General features: G+C 34.6%; 1 protein-coding gene across 2 annotated transcripts in view; it reads left to right on the plus strand.

Moving 5' to 3' along the window:
* Abca12 (ATP binding cassette subfamily A member 12) overlaps window positions 1–17562 on the plus strand; it is a 162293-nt gene that overhangs the window by 92242 nt on the left and 52489 nt on the right. For both annotated transcript variants that reach the window (XM_076866065.2, XM_076866066.2), the window contains exons 15-22: window positions 1311–1484; window positions 5994–6158; window positions 6481–6691; window positions 8049–8188; window positions 10250–10369; window positions 13440–13530; window positions 15669–15848; window positions 16525–16840. In XM_076866065.2, the coding sequence (XP_076722180.2) occupies window positions 1311–1484; window positions 5994–6158; window positions 6481–6691; window positions 8049–8188; window positions 10250–10369; window positions 13440–13530; window positions 15669–15848; window positions 16525–16840 (1397 nt within the window). The remainder of the gene's footprint in view (window positions 1–1310; window positions 1485–5993; window positions 6159–6480; window positions 6692–8048; window positions 8189–10249; window positions 10370–13439; window positions 13531–15668; window positions 15849–16524; window positions 16841–17562) is intronic.

Below are 17562 nucleotides of genomic sequence, written 5' to 3' on the forward strand. Positions count from 1 at the left end.
TAGTCATTATCCTAATAGCATTGTGTGAGGTAAATTGGAACTTACTATAAGGATATTAAAGTCAGACTTTAGTTACTTAATTGGAGAGAGAAACGTGGAGACCATTCACTGTTTGTTGCATCTAAAATAGAAATGGATATTCATTTTTACTTTTTGAAAGTTCCAAGACAAGACTTAATATATGAATAGATGTGGTCAAAGGAACTATGGGTAAGTTTGTGGTTGTAGTAAACATTTTTGAGTGTGAAAATGAATAATGTCATTTTCTCATATGCCGATAATAGGGTTTTCCACTTGAAATGTCTTATCTTTTATCCCGTTTCCAAGTTCATTGTCTGGAAGTGTCATAGAAATTTTCCAAAAGAGCTGCAGAGCTTAAGGCCTCATCCATTCAACACTTACATGTGACAGAGTGTGTCATTTCTAAGCACAGCCCAGTTACTCTCCAATATTAGATAAAGTTTATAAAAAGCCTCAAATGCTTCCTGTGGAAGATATTTCAGTTTACTAGTGTCATTCTAATTGGTTCCCCCATACAAAAAATAAAACTGCTCTGTTTTCACTTTTCTTCTTCTTTGTGCTGCAAATACTATCCATTCACCTTTTCCTTTTGATCTGCTTTTGTTCACTTGATCCTGAGATCTAATTTTGGCAATAAGGTATTTGGCTTCTGAAGAGCAGGTTCATTGCAGTAAACAAAAGCATATATAGTGGAGAGTGACCATTTTTATTACTTTTAAGAGGAAAGAGAAAAGTTTCTGCAACCTTGAACTTCAAAGCTTCTCTGTTTATTTCAACTTGGTGGCAATGAAGATGACATCTTACTCTGCATGGTCATTCTTTATACTTAAAAGTATAAGCATTACTGTCCATGGTGGGTGACTTGCATTATTGTGTGATTCTGAGCTTACAGTACTTTATACAAGATTATAAGTTTTATTGATTATTAAGTGAAATGCAATTTGAATTAAATACGACTAAAAAGTTGAAGGCAACATGAGTTTTTAGTGATTTTCTTAAACTTACTCCAAATCAATTAAACAGAAGTTCTGGGATTTGTTCTAGATTCCCCCCACCCCTCACGCACACCTTTCTCTTTTTTCTTATCTTGTTTCTTAAGAAGGTTTCCAATGAACTATGGGTTCTCTGTAGTTTTATTAACAGTAATTTGCACATTTGAAAAAGTTATTTGATTTTTTGAGGGAAATTTGTCATATTTTAAGATTTTGAATACCTCAAACCCTCTCAGACTGGACAGATGATTCTCAAAGGATTCACAGCTGAAATGTTTTTCTTCCTCCAACTTGCAGATTATTTCTCAGGTGTTCTGGTTGCATTCTTGTGATGCCAATATCAGCAATCCCAAACTTGAAGATGCAATGGAGGAATTCTGCAGCCTGCCTCCTCCAGAGAGATCCCACCAGTCTTACCTCATTGGGCTGACTCTTCTGCACTACTTGGACATTTACAACTTCACATACAAGGCAAGTTGCTGTGGGTGAAATAATTTATATTCGTGGTTCAGTACAAAAATATTACATTGCTCTGGCTGAGGTTATAGCTCAGTGGTAGAGAGCTTGCCTCACACATGTGAGGCACTAGGTTTGATCCTCAGCACCATATAAAAATAAATAAAGATATTGTATCCATCTTTTAAAAAATCTTTTAAAAATATTAAAATACACATGCATACTCTCTGATACTATAAGGGATGAGATCCATTTATACAGCTTTTGGAATTATGGCTTATTTTAGAATCAAATAGAAACTTTATTAGAGATCACATATTGCAAATTTGCACATTTTATAGATAAAAAAGCTAACATTATCACCTTATTAAATCTCAGGTTGTATATTCAAGATCGGGAACTAAAATTAATATATATTACTAATAAAGTGTGAAATATAAACTTTATACTCATTTTTTTAAAGTAAGCAGTAAGATAGACATAAATATTAGCAAAAAATGGGGGCTGGGGTTGTGGCTCAGCACTTGCATAGCAAGTGTGAGGCACAGGGTTTGATCCTAAGCCCCACATAAAAATAAGTGAATAAAATAAAGGTATTTATATTTTTTTTAAAGATTCACAAAAAAGTTCTTTTTAAGTAAAAATAAAGGAGGGGTGCATTTTGATATGTTCAGGGAAAAAAATGTGTTTTGTTCATTAAGTTAGAGGCTACCATTGCTTATCCAGGAGAACAAAACAAATGGTCAAATTTTAGGGTTTAGTGAAGTTAGCAATGACTCATTGCATTGCAGATGCACTATAACTACTTTTGTTAGAAATAACTAGGGTTGGGGATGTGGCTCAGTGGTGGAGTGCTTGCCTGGCATGCTTGATGCCCTGGGTTCAATTCCTAGCACTGAATGAATGAATGAATGAATGAATGAATGAATAACTGAAAGAAAGATGTAAACAGAAGACTTAAACCCACATTTACCCAAATCTATACTTGGCTCAAAAATACTTACATGTTCTTAAAAACCCTGAAAAATATTTTTTCTCTTCAAACTAAGGAAAATGAGAAGCAAGAGGCAGTTGTGGAAGCATTGTAGACAAGGGGATGATGATGCTCTGGGACTAGTTGTTAATAATCCTTCCTCAGTCGTCATCATCATCCCACATCTGCATTTCTGCCATGGCCTCCTGACTGGTCTACCTGCCTCCACTCTTACTTCTCTCACCCCCATGCCTGCCACTTCCCGAGCAGCCAAGGTGACCCTTTTAAAACCTAGGTCAGATTATGTCACCCCTCTGCTTAACAACTCTCAGTGACTTCCTATTTTATTCAAGGAACCCCCAGTCTTGCATGGACCCCACGATCTGCCCAATACTTCCCATCTACAAAATACCTTTCCCGTCTTGGCTACTCACTGGGTCTGCTCACTGGTCTGCAGGGCTAGAGAGCTTTGCTCACTTTTGACCTTCTCAGGAAGACCTAACTTGACCACCCCATTTAATATGCATCCAACCCACCCCCCAAGCACTCACACCTCCTTTCCTTGTTCTACTCATTTGCAGTTGCACTTGGAGCATCCTATACATTTTGTTTTATTTTCATCGTTACAGTTGTTCTCTGTCTACAATGCTAGTATGTAATTTCATTTAGGGCTTCTTTTTTCATTGAAAATTTTCAAATGCCAAGAACAGTGCTGGTTCAACTATATCTTCACGAGCAAGATCTTAATAGAGAGGGAGATGCACACAGGACTCTCTCCAACTAAGTCTTGTGCTTACCCTAGTGGCCTTTGCCTTCCTTCCCTGGGTACATGAAGGACTTTTCCTCTGCCTGTAATCTTCCTCTCATTCTCCCTGTGGCTTGTAATTGTTCACTTTTAGGGTTCCACTTTGGAAAGATCTCTGATGGCTCAGCCCCACATAAAAATAACTCAGACCCACATAAAAAAATTATGAGGACTTCACCATTTTATTTTTGTTTGATTCTGTTTAAATTTTGAATTTTAATTGACAAACAATAATTACATACATTTAGGTATACACTGTGATGTTTTGATGTTTTCTACACAATCCAGAAGGATTTAGTCAAGCTAAGAAACACATCTAATTACTCCATTGACTTAATACTCTTTTGTAGTGAGAATATTTAAAATTTGTCCTTTTAGCAATTTTGAAGTATAAATGATTACTACCAATGGTCACCATGTTCAATAAATCTCTAACATTATTCCTCCTATCTAACTGGAACTTTGAACCCTTTCCCCACCATACCCCCTTTCTCCATGTCGTTATAACTTTAGCAGCCACCACTCTACTCTGTTTCTACGTGTTCAACATTTTTAGAGTCCACACAGAAGGTGGATGATGCAGCATTTATCCCCTGGGCCTGGCTTATTTCACTCAGCATTGTGTTCTCCAGCTTCATCCTTCTTGTTGCAAAGAACAGAATTTCCTTCTACGTTAATGCTGTATATATTACAGTATGATATGAATCATTCTTTAGCTAAACTCTCCTGCCTCCTCATGTTTCCCAGCCATATTTCCCAGTCATCGTCTCGTTTGATATCTGTTCCTCCTATTAAAACACAGCCAGGTCATGGATGATGCCAACTTGTAACCTGCAGTATACCCATTATCCCACCCAGTGCTGGGAGCTTAGCAGGCACTCAATATTTTTTGAATAAAAGAAGAGAAGGATGATATTAATTTAAAACTTTAAAATATTTTCGATGATAGTTCCTGAAGCAGATAAGCATTATTAGATTAAAATTATGAGGCCTGATAAATCACAGAGCTTTTCTGATACTTAGGAATATTTTATTTGATTTTAGAGAAATAAAATACACATACAAGAAGCGTCACATAATCGATACTTAACTTTCTGGTTTCTGAAATATTTCTTTTGTAACCTTTTAAATCTTATATGCCACAAAATTCATTCATTTTAAGTACACAACTCAATGATTTAAAAATATTTTTAACTGAACACAATAAGTATACATATGCACAGGGTACAGTGTGACATTTCAATACATGTTATCACTGTGCAATGACCAGACTAGAGTAGTTGGTATATTACTTCAGATATTTATCATTTATTTGTGTTGGGAACATTCAAAATTCTCTCTACTAGCTTTTGTTGAATATTCAATCTATGCTGTCAACATAGTTACCCCACTGTGCTACAGGACATTCTAAGTCATTACTCCTATTCAACTGCACCCCTGCACCCATTAGCCATCCTCTCTCCATCTGCTCCTCGCCCACATCCTTTCAGGATTCCATTAACCTCTATTTATTCTCTACTTCAATCAGATCAACTTTTTGGCTTCCATGTATAAGTAAGAATGTGTGCCTGACTTATTTCACTTAACATCCATTCATGTTGCTGACAATGACAGAATTTTAGTCTTTGTAGGGCTGAATAATATTCCATAGGGTAAATATATCACATTTTCCATATCTATTCCTCCATCAAAGGACACCATGTTGATTCTCTACCTTGATTATTGTGACTATCATTACAATAAGTATGTAAGTGCAGATGTTTCTTTGTCATCCTGTTTTCATCTCCTCTTGATATATAGCCAGTAGTGAGATTGCTGGACCATATGGTAGCCCTATTTTAGGTTTTTGAGAAAATTTCATACTGGTTTCTATGATGGGTATTCCAATTTGCATTCCTACCAGCCACATATGAGTTCCTTCTTTGCATCTTCAACAACATTGTTAATTTTTTATCTTTCGTAATGGCCAAAGTGGGTTGAGATCATTTCTCATTGTAGCTTTGATTTGAATTTTCCTGATTAGCAATATTGAGTGTTTTTTCATGTACTTGTTGTTCATTTTTATATCTTCTTTTGGGAAAAGTCTATTCAGATCATTTGCCCCCTTTTTAGTTGAATTATTTGGATTTTTGCTACTGGAACTCAAAGACTTTTTAGTAAATGTAAAGAATTGTGCAGCTATTACCATGATCTAATTTTAGAATGCTTCTGTCACTCAAAAAAGAAACCTCAGGTCCCTTGCAGTTACTTCTCTTTCTAACCTCGAGCCTAGAACACCTCTAGTTCTGTTTCTATATAGAGTTTATAGATATTTTATATATTGATGGAATTATACAATATATGGTCTGTCTGGCTTCCTTCACTTAGTAATAATATTTGTGAGTTCCAGACATGTTGTAACATGTTTCAGCATTTTCTTTTTTAATATTGTCAAATAGTATTTCATTTTAACAATATACATTTTGTGGATCCATTCGCCTGGATGGTTTGTACATTTTGGCTATTGTGAATAATGTTCCTATGAACACTCAATACAAATTTTTGCATAAAACTTTTGTTTACACTTCCTTGGGTAGACACCTAGGAATAGAATTTTGGGGTTGTATGGTAATATGTTTCAGTATTAAACTAACTTTAAAAATGTTTTCTTTCCAAGGTGTCTGTACCTTTTTATATTCTTACCAACAATGCATGGAGGTTCCTGTTTTCTCACATAAGTCATTTATTTTTACTCTGTTTCTCTTAGGTGTTTTTCCCTAGGAAAGATCAAAAACCAGTAGAAAAGATGATAGAACTCTTCATAAGACTGAAAGAGATTCTCAATCAGATGGCTTCCGGCACACATCCGCTGCTAGACAAAATGAAATCCCTGAAACAAATCCATCTGCCCAGAAGCACTCCATTAACACAGGTAGAAAAGTCACTCAGCAACGTTCTGGCTGAAAGATTCTTTCTGTCATGCTAACTTTTATTTAAGATTAGTTATTATACATTCAGCAACCAATCTAGTACATGAAAAAAAAAAATCACCCAGAAGAAAACTACTTGAGCAACGTTTTTTGCCTCTTAAATTGGTGAATTTATCATTCTGTATTTACATTTGGGATGCGCATGTTAAAAGAATTATGGAAACAAAGAATGCTCTAAGCATTATCATTTTTCCTTTCTGTTTTGTTTTTAGTAGCATCTATAGCTCACATAATGTTAATAAATCTCAGATTTTTGTCTCCCAGGGAATGTACAGAAGCAACCGAGTGAACACACCCCAAGGATCATTTAGTACCATCTCCCAAGCATTGTGTTCCCAAGGAATTACCACTGATTACTTGACCGCGATGCTGCCCTCTTCCCAGAAACCAAAAGGCAACCACACCAAGGATTTTTTGACTTATAAATTAAGTAAAGAGCAAATTGCTGCAAAATATGGAATTCCCTTACATACCAGTAAGTGTACTCCAAAATAAGCATGATAATTATTCTTAATAATTAAGAACTTCATCTAGTCTGTCTTAGCTTTTTATGATGAACAAAGTATTAATTTTCCCCAAGAATAAAAATAGAAAACACTTACACAGCACTCACCACATGTCAAGCATGTTAAGTATATTAATTGGCTCACTCTTCACAGCGGGCCAAGGGGAAAAGAGGCTGACAAATCTATCAAGGTCACTCAGCTGGAAGTATCAGAGCTGTTATTTGAACCCAGGCAATCTGCTGCAGATTGTAAATCACAACACTACACGGTCATAAGTCACTTCATGGTAGGGATATAGTCTTAGAAATACACCAATAGGTGATTTCACCATTGTGCAATGATCATAAAGTATACAAATACAAACTAAGGAATGGTAGCAGAACACAACAGTCACTAATATGCCATTATGTAAAAATGTGAGTGTGTAACCGATGTGATTCTGCAATTTGTATTTGGGGAAAAAATGGGAATTCATAACCCAATCGAGTCAAATGTATGAAAGATGATATATCATGAGCTCTGTAATGTTTTGAACAATCAATAAAAAAAAATACAAACTAAGATGGCTACAAGATCACCACCTGGTATAATCTTATGGGTCCACAGCTGTATTGTGGTCCATTGTTGACCAAGACATTATTATGCAGAGCACAGATGCAAGGTGTAGAATCTGCCAGTCCTAGAACTATAACTTCCCTGTCAGTGGATAGCAAAAACTTGCCTTATATTTATCAGGTCAATATTTTTCCTAAACTTTCTAGCATTTGAAATTGATATCACATATGGTAGAGCTGCATGAATGCAGCAGAACTATAAACATTAGTGGCACATCGAAGCCGTTTTCTTGATCTATAAACCTTGAGATGCAAAATATGATCAGCACCGCTCTTCCAAATAATGTATGGATGTTTCGAATAAATGGCTTTGACTCATATATTCATCTTTTTATTCATTCAACAAACATTTATTGAAAAGGTCTTATGTATCCTAATAACAGTTTTTTTTAATGTGTGTATTTTTGGAAAATTAAATGCTGGTGAAATGGATCTGTTGGAAGCAATTCTAGAGTGTGGTTTTCAATCTTTATTTCTCCTCTTGGCAAAATGCCATCACTTATTCTGAGCCTGCTTCTTGGGTTAAACTTTCTTACCTAAAAAAGATTTGCTTTCTTGCTTTGACACCAGATGCTTCACATCTGTTAATAATATAAGAAATGCTAAGGCTTGGATTTGGGGATATGAGACTAATAATCCGTGTTAATTTACCATGGGGAAATAGATTGGAAATACATCTATTTAATGATTTTGTTTCTCCCTTTTCTTCCAGCACCATTTTGCTTCTCCCTTTACAAAGACATCATTAACATGCCTGCTGGACCTGTGATTTGGGCTTTCTTGAAACCCATGTTGTTGGGAAGGATTTTATATGCACCATATAACCCAGTCACAAAGGCCATAATGGAAAAGGTTTGACTATGATAACTCCATATATTGGTTTTGAGTATTAAGATGCTTTTTTTTTAACAGTAGTCAACTTCAAATTTATTTTGGCTGATTCTGATTTTTCTATATCTTACCTACTATTATTATTACTTTTGACTTTTTGAAATCTTAATAATTCTCACCTGCTACCTTAGATATGAATAAGCAGTGTAGATCAGGTGGTCACCCTTCGAAATGAGCCATGTTGACATGTGAGAATGAGGTTGGATGAATCAGGACCTCAGACTTCTCAACTTATCTCAAAAGGCACAGAATTTTTCAACTGGTGTTTAACTTACAAAGTACATAAAAATAATCATAGTAGGAAAAAAACTTGAGTCATTTTATATATAACTAGTTTGAAGAAAAGCAACCACTGAAGTAGAGATTCTTGGCTTCATATTTGGTTGTATAATTTAATATTTCATATTTATATAAAAGACAAATTTTGAGAAAGACATTATTATATATATATCAAGTATACTGCCAGGCTGGGTGGCTACAAACCTGTAGTCTCAGCTACTCAAGAGGTTGGGGCAGGCACCTCACAAGTTTGAGAACAGCCTCAACAATTTAGTAAGATCCTGCCTCAAAATGAAACACAGAAAGGACTGGGAACGTAGCTCAGTGGTAAAGAATCTCTGGGTTTCAGCCCCAGTACCAAAAAAGACTATACTTATCATCTACACCATTTAACTATAATAGTGTCTTCCTTCATTTTAAAGTTGACTTTAATGATTTGAGTTATAAACTTAATATGTTAAAAAGATAGAAAAAAGTGAAAAAACCTCTGCTCACCATTACTTGCTCATTAACTACAGCCGATGAACTCTAGCCAATGTGACTATAACATTATTTTTATGTCTATATAAAAATGAACAAGAGGTTAATACTGAGTGTATTTTGCTTTTTGATTTAACATTTTCTTTGACTAAGTGACTATATATTTTTGCATAATTTTACACAAATGCAATCATACACATGTTTACTTTCTATATATAATTTTTCTCCCCTCTTTCTCCACTCTTGATCTTACTTTTCCCTTCATGTAAACAAATGTATGTTAGCATTCAAATATGTGCTGTTCTACAATTTATTCATTCACATTTCTGTAACTCAGAGTATTATGCTATATGCAAATTCATATGCAGAATTCTGTGGTCATTGTTTGCATTATTAAAAGGAGATTGTATTACAATATTTTTTCTATATAATGCTTTGTCACAAAAGAATACATTGCAGAAATTTTCTAACTCTATTGGGATAGTTCAATCCATTCTTTCTAATGATTGATAATTTTTTTTAGGACATGGAATCACTTATCCAAGCCTTAGTTGTTGGGCATTCATTTTGTTTACTGTGTTTGCATTTGCTTTTTTGGCTGATGTAAACAACTAAATAATATGGCCATCAATATGCTTGTACATGTGGTTTTACACAGTGGTATTTTTAGGTCAGTGAGATGTATGTTTAGGATTAAGGGATTGAAGGATGTTATGTTTCATTTAATTCTTTTTTTAATTTTTAAAAATTAATGAATTAATTTTCTATAGTACTGGGGAGCAAACCTAGAGCCTTGCACATACTAGGAAGAATTCTAACACTGATCTGTATTATTTTAGTAGCTGTTGTCAGATTCCTTTCCAAAAAAAAGGCTGTAACATATATTGCTGTAACCAGCAAATTATGAGAATATCTTTCTTATGTCCTTGAACTTGAATGTTCAGTAGTAAGTTAAATGTATTGATAACAATAATAAAAAAAAAAGTGGGAATTCAGAAAATATACTTTCATTTTAGCTACAAGTTCATTATGGTCATGAAGCAAACCTTAAACTTGCCAGAATTTTTAGAAATGATCTTGACCCTTTTTAAATCTCTTTTCTAAAACTTTTGATCTTATAGGAAATTTCTGACAATGTATTTTGTTAATGCTACCTTTTAGAACTGATCTTTGACGTTATGTAACAAACCAACCTTAAGATATAATTTTAAAATATAGAAAAATGCTAATGAGCCATATCTCTTTTGTTTCTTTGTCATTAAGTCTAATGTAACACTGAGGCAGCTGGCGGAATTAAGAGAGAAATCTCAAGAGTGGATGGATAAGTCACCAATTTTCATGAATTCCTTCAACCTGTTGAACCAGGCAATTCCAATGCTCCAGGTATGAGATAGTTCTGTCATTTACCATAGTGGGTAATTCTTTGAGATTTTGATCACTTTGTTATGTGATATACAAATAGTAATTTAGCATCCATATTCAACAGATTAAAATTACCTTTCCTGCAGAAAGATCCGAGTCAGAAGAACACATCTGTCACTCACATCCATAATCATCTGCCCCTCTATATCACACCTCCTGTCTCTAATTCAGCAATCAAACGTTCTTCAAATTGGTCTACAACTAACTAGTGATGTAAATCAGTTTTTAAAAAGTAAAATACTTTTTAGTCACTATGTATTTTTCTCCTTTAAGATATGTTTGGCTATCCTAACTGAACTAATATTCCTAACACACTAATAATCTAGAGAACGTTAAATCTGGAGAATTTTGTTGTTGAAATATGTAATGCATGCACTATCAAATTCCAAATTCATTTTAACGTATCATGCACGATGTTCTCATCAGACCAGTTATCTAAGTACCGTATGTTCAAGGATATGTAAGGAAGCAAAAGTTATTATACCTGGAAAAGTGTTCTAATAAATTGGCCCTTCAAAATTTAGTACCTGCTCAAACAATCTTTATGCTCACTCTAGCGTGGGTTAAAGATGTGACATTTGCAACTCAAATACGAAGTAGTAGTAAAATTTCGTAAAAGAGTCAGGATTTTCTGAAGATAAGGGAAATAATGTAGGGAAATGTTCCAATTACAAACAGAAATATTGAAAATTAGAGATGAAACATCAAAACTAGCCTCTGTGACCAATTGGAGAATAGAAATTAGGCAGAAATGATGGACAATGTAAGAGCTTCAAAAGTCAATGGTTTGCATGTGAACAAGAAGCCCCTGGAAAACTGTTGTTGCCCTAGAATATATTTGGGGAAAAGGAAAAAAAAGGTCTTCCTTATGATTATGCTCAGGAAATTAAGCATGAAATGAATGATTGTATCTTACAAATTTTTCAGAAAAATTATACCCAAATACTTCCCTCAGTTTTTGTTACTTACAACCTGAATTTTATAAGTTATAAAATAAATATCAAAAATAGATATATAATACATTTAATAAAAAATATATAAAATGGTATAAATTTGTCATCAAACATCTTCTCCACAACTGACTATTCCATTTGGGTTCTAAGTTTAAGCATGCTCATTTTAAGTAGCCTTTTTAAAATGAGTTTAAGATAAGAAATCTTATATAGAGCTTTATTGACCTAGGATGGTCCTAAGTGGAAAATTGCTCTTTTTCTTATACTTTTTTTTTCTGTGAAGAGGAAAAACACTTATTATTTTATTAAGGAAAAGTTTGTTAGCTAAAGTGATGAATTAACACAGAACATTCTCTGTATGTTATCGCTCTAAACTATGGTAATTTGGCAGAATCTCTCTGACCATGATCACAGGGGGATCATTATCTGATGGAAATATCTTCATTGCCTTCTATAACAAAATAAGTTGCTATTCATTCTGGAGGAAAAATTTAGTTTTGTAAATATGCAGGAATTTGACATTACAAGATTTTAGCACAAGGCCTGGTTTTACCATTGTAAACCATTAGGTAGGTGACTTAAAGTGCTTGAACTGTGGGTTATGAATCTCTAAGATGGGTATGTAAATGAGATAACCAATTGACAAATTTGTGAGGATGTGTTTGTAGAAGCATTTGAAAACAGTATGTCATGGGATTGATTGTCAAGGAGTGATGGGAGAATGGAGTCAATGGCTCACTTCTGAATTGCAGCTAACACACATCTTTGCTTGTTCATAATGCTCTGATTTGGATTTTCCATGATGCACAAGTTAGTTCCTGGTGAATAGATTTTAAAGGACTCTTATCACAGCATGTAACTATAATACCCATCTGTCTAAATGCTACCAACTACCCTTAGAACCCTTAGCAGCTATGGATTGAGCAAAGTAATTCTATTGCACATGTGCTCCAACAATATTTGTTGTGCTTAATCACTCATCTTCATGATAATAAAACAGAAGATATTGGTAAGAAAGACAGAATTATAAGTAGTATCAATCTGTGCTCTAAAAGGACAACCAATGTAAGCCTAGATCACATAAAAACTAGGTCAGAAGTTAACACATAAGATAAATAAGCATTTCTTTAGCTGAGTTGAATTTTCTACTTCAGTTGTCCCCTTGGCCCTTATTAATTGTATGTTCTTAGAACTGACATACCTTTAGTTGTAGCTTTGTCAACTAGAGACAATAATACAGGGCTGGGGTTATAATTCACTGGGAGAGTGCACGCTTACCATGCACAAGGCCCAGTACACATGTGCATGCACACACACACAAATAATAGTATTTACCATAAAATATGGTTGAAAAATAAGTGATAAAGAACTTATTCCATAGTAAAACGTGCTAGTAGTAATGCTTCAGCCATAGAAGTTATATCCTCTAATTTGGAAAATGGGAAAAAAATCTTTATATCTTAAAGCAATTGTTTTTAACATCAGTACATTTTTTTCATGTTCATCAGTGTTGTACTTGTTATTGTACAAAACATTGACTTTTCTGGTGAGATGAGTCATTTATCCTTATTTTATAGAAAGGCAATCTGGTGTTGGGAGGGGCTGGATGCTTACCAAAAACCTCAAAGTAAGAAATAGTAATTAGAATACAAACCAAGTGTGGTGTCAGATTCTATGTAGACATCATGATTTTTGAAAATTTTTATTTATTTTAGGAGAACAAAATTCCACCATGTGCTACACCACAGTCTGGTTAAAAAGAAATCTATGTAATAGCTATATGGAAAAAGACTGCTAAATTACATATGACTTCTTAATCTTGTAATTATGATCATATCTGACCACTGTAGCATGCTAACTGGTTTGTGTCTATGGACAAGTCAAAGCCCAGACTTTCAAGTTAATCCTAGCCAGCTGTATACTTCTTCTTTCCCAAGGATTTGTATGTGAGCCTTTGCAAGGTGGTCTAGTGATAAGCCCACCTGTGCTTACATTTTACTGTGGTTGTTTTTAGAGAGACAATGATTGAGCATGTTTTCTTCTTGGATTAAAACTGATTATCTATTATCATTTGTTAGAATACTTTAAGGAACCCTTTTGTGCAAGTTTTTGTCAAGTTCTCGGTGGGACTTGATGCTGTGGAACTACTGAAGCAGATAGATGAACTCGGTGAGTCCAGCTGCACAATACTTTCATTTACTGGTCATGTAAAAATTGCAAAGAATGTTGTCCCATGTGAAAACTTTCATCCCCTTTTCCTAAATATGTAGCTTCTAGTTAGTTATGCAAAGAAAATTGAGATCCTGGATATCCATTCATCTTCTTCCTAGTTATTTACAATTACAAGCAGTAATTGGACATCACTTATTTATAGTTAGTTTCAATAATTGTACTGCAATATATTCTAATAAGTGCAGTTTTTTTCTTCAATCATAGGTTGTTAGAAGTAAGAGGGCTCATTATTTTTTGTTTTCCTTTCCTTTTTTAAATTTTTTTTGATAATTTGATGATAAGCAAGTCCTCAAGGACATGGGAAGATGAAATGATTTGTTTCTGTTTGCATTTAACATTTTATGTTTCCTGGTCTTGGTATCATTTGAATAACACAGAATGTAATTGGAAGAGGTTATAAAGTTAGCAAAAGCAAGACAAAGGCCATGTGCAGACTCTAAGGAAAATAAACCTAAAATCAGTATTCAAGGTTGGGTCTTAAAAGGACCAGGCTGCAGAGGATCAAAGGAAGCTGTCTGAACTTATGCATTACCTCTGCCACATCCCTACCTTCAACCTAAAGGATGCAAGACATCTAATTCAGGCTGTGTCTGATTCACTGTTGCTATGCAACCACTGTATGAGGAAGGAATTGAGAGCATCAGAATTTGGCAGTAGCAGAGCAAATGCCCCTCCTTCCCCCCATACTGCTGGTACCTAAAGTGCTTAGATAGTAAACCAACAGGGAGGAATTATGTTACATTTATATGACATATAATCATGTGCATTTTAGGACAGTCAACTGGGTTTGATTAAGAAAAGATATTGTTGGATCTGTTCTCTAAAAGTATCATTTCAGTGAGGCACTGCTTGAGTAAAATATCAGGAATAAAATATAAAGTTCTTATATAAACTTTACCATTCATAAACTTCTAAAATATAAGATGAAGTTTAGAATTTGAAATGATTGAAATAAATGCAGCAATGAGATTTGTGTATATGTAAATGTATACACACACACATGTAACTTCGTATCTAAAGGGTTTTATAATTTGAATTTTGGGAGTACTTAGCTCCAAGACCATTTCTTTGATTTGTTCTACCAGCATTTCTAAAGAATCCTTTGGTTTTGAGTTGATTTCCACTGGCCGCTGGAGGCCACTGTTCCACCACAATTTGCCCCTCCCCCACCAGTATCTACATCAAATAATAAGTACATTTTGCTTTATGTTTTAATGCATTTAAAAAGTTGCTCTCTGTGAGAAATTTAGTCTTATTTTCGACAATGGAAAAGACATGTTTGATTCTGTGAAGAGGAATTTACGATATTCACAGCTTTCTCAGTATTTGTGGTTATCTAGTTAGTAAAAATATAATTGGCCAAATGATTTGTTAACTTGCAATTTTATATTTACCCTTTGTCTCTGTTGGTTTCCTCAGAAATCATAAAGTTGAAGAACAATTAATTCCTGTTTCTTCCAGAGTAATTACCTAAAATAAAGTCTTGATAATTTTTTCTAGATTGGGGCAGATATCAATAGAGGTGATTCACATAAAGTTTAAAATCAAACAATATTAGAAAGTCTTAACTCTATGTAGCTCAGATCCTCAAACACCTAAAATGTGTCTTCACAGTTTAGGGGATGATGTGGTTTATATTTTCTAGACATTCTATAAAGACTTTCCTGTGTTTCAGTTTGTACTTTCCTATTCCTGGTACAAAGTAGGCATTTCTGTTTATCCTAAACTGTCATTTCTAGTTTATAGTTTTCTTCTTAATTATATGTACAAGTTTTTAAAATTATCCATCCTTAATCCTTTGTAAGTTAAATTATAACAGTACACTTTTAAATTATCTTGTATCTTTCTTTGAACCCAAATTTATTGTGTTTGTAACTAGCTAATGTTCTCAATGAATTTTTTGCAGAACTAGATACATTTTTTTTAGGTATAGGACCGCTATTTTTAGAATAAACTCTACAATGTCATATTCTAATCTAGGTCATGTTTAATATATGCCAAGAAAATCAGTATTTTATCTCACTACTAAATAAAGATTATAATTAAAAAAAAATCTCTTTGCCTTGTTTTTTTAGATGTTCTCAGGCTGAAATTAGAGAACAACATTGACATCATTGATCAGCTTAACACACTGTCTTCCCTGACAGTAAATATTTCCTCTTGTGTGTTATATGACCGTATTCAGGGAGCAAAAACCATAGATGAAATGGAGAGAGAAGCCAAAAGGCTCTACAAAAGCAATGAACTCTTTGGAAGTAAGTGCTGTTCTATTAGGGTCTGAGCTTTCCTTTGTACTAAAATTGGCCAAATTCTTTCCTTACCTTTTTCATTTAGAACCCAGAAAAATAGTCAGGAGGTCATCACTCTCTCTGATGTTCTTACGAACGGGAACCCTGCGTGCAGCACTAACCATATAGTCTATGTAATAGGGGCTTTGGCCATGTCTGATTTCACTGATGTAGGTAAAATTAAGAATAAAAAAAATTACGTGATTAAAATATGAAGTTGAGGCCATGATCATAGATCTCGTAGTCTCAAGGTCATTCATTAAAAAGCAGATTTTCAGTGGGCTGGGGATGTGGCTCAAGTGGTAGCGTGCTCGCCTAGCATGCATAAGGCACTGGGTTCGATTCTCGGCACCACATAAAAAAAATTTTTTTAAAAAGCAGATTTTTAGAAATTATAATAAGTAACTTAGAGGGTCACATTTAGCCTCCTCACTTAGTTTGTGATGATATTCTTAAATTCCCAAATTTGAATCTGTGAGATGGACACTCCCTATGAACTGTCTTTTCTGTAAATCAGGGGCCAGAACCTACTGTCACATTCTAACTCAGTTGACTCCTTGGCTGCCCCCGATGTATACTCTGAACAATGAATAATGTCACCCATAAAATAACCTTTCTGCTGTTGTTGCTATTTTATTTTTAGGTGTTATTTTTAAGCTTCCTTCTAACAGAAGCTGGGATGGAGGCTATGACTCTGAAAATGTCTCTCTTCCTCCTGTCGTAAAATATACCATCCGTATGAGCCTCAAGACCGCCCAGACCACAAGGAGCATAAGGACCAAGATTTGGGCCCCAGGGCCACACAATTCTCCGTCACACAACCAGATCTATGGCAGGGCCTTTATTTATTTACAGGATAGTATTGAAAGAGCAATCATTGAACTGCAAACAGGAAGGAACTCGCAGGAAATAGCTGTCCAGGTCCAAGCGATTCCTTATCCCTGCTTCATGAAGGACAAGTAAGTCTGCAGGTTCAAGCCCTTTCTTAGTGACCAACCACTTTTTTGGAGAAATCATTTCTGTTTATTCCTTCACACACATGAGAGGACAGGGGAAATATTCACCAGACGTTGGTTATCTGCTTAGTACCTAAAATGGTGGGTGCCTGGATGTCTTTTTAAAGAATAAAAAGTAATTGCATTCTGTATGGGGGATGATCATAAGCTGCAAGGGCACATATCAAGTTTGGCTTAGTTACAAAAATGCTTCCACACACATTGTTTCATTTGTCCCATCAAACAACCTACAGTTTTATTAAGTGAGAGTAGGTATTATAGTCCATAATATCCAGATGAAACTGAAGTCCAGAAAGATTAAGTAACTTGACTGAGATACACAGTGAACACTGCATTAGTCCTTCTGATTACCAGACCAGATTTTCTCCTATTACTAGACCAAATCTAAAATACACAATCACTTGGAAGGAACATTATAGAAGAGTTGTTATTAATGAATGGGTTCCTTTTCCTAATTCTAGAGCCAGAAAATTGCATCAAGCCTGGACCTGGTCCAAGACGAAATTTATCTGACAAATGGTCTATAAATGCTTATCTCGTGCCAGTTTACCCAGAAAAATAAAATGGATATGGCCCAAACTTCCACTGCTCCCTCACTGAAAAACACCCATCTCTCTGATGGTGATATATTTCTGCATGCTAAAGTGATAATGAATGATAGTGAT

This window comes from Callospermophilus lateralis, chromosome 9 (genome assembly GCF_048772815.1).
Source record: "Callospermophilus lateralis isolate mCalLat2 chromosome 9, mCalLat2.hap1, whole genome shotgun sequence".
Classification (NCBI taxonomy): Eukaryota; Metazoa; Chordata; class Mammalia; order Rodentia; family Sciuridae; genus Callospermophilus; species Callospermophilus lateralis.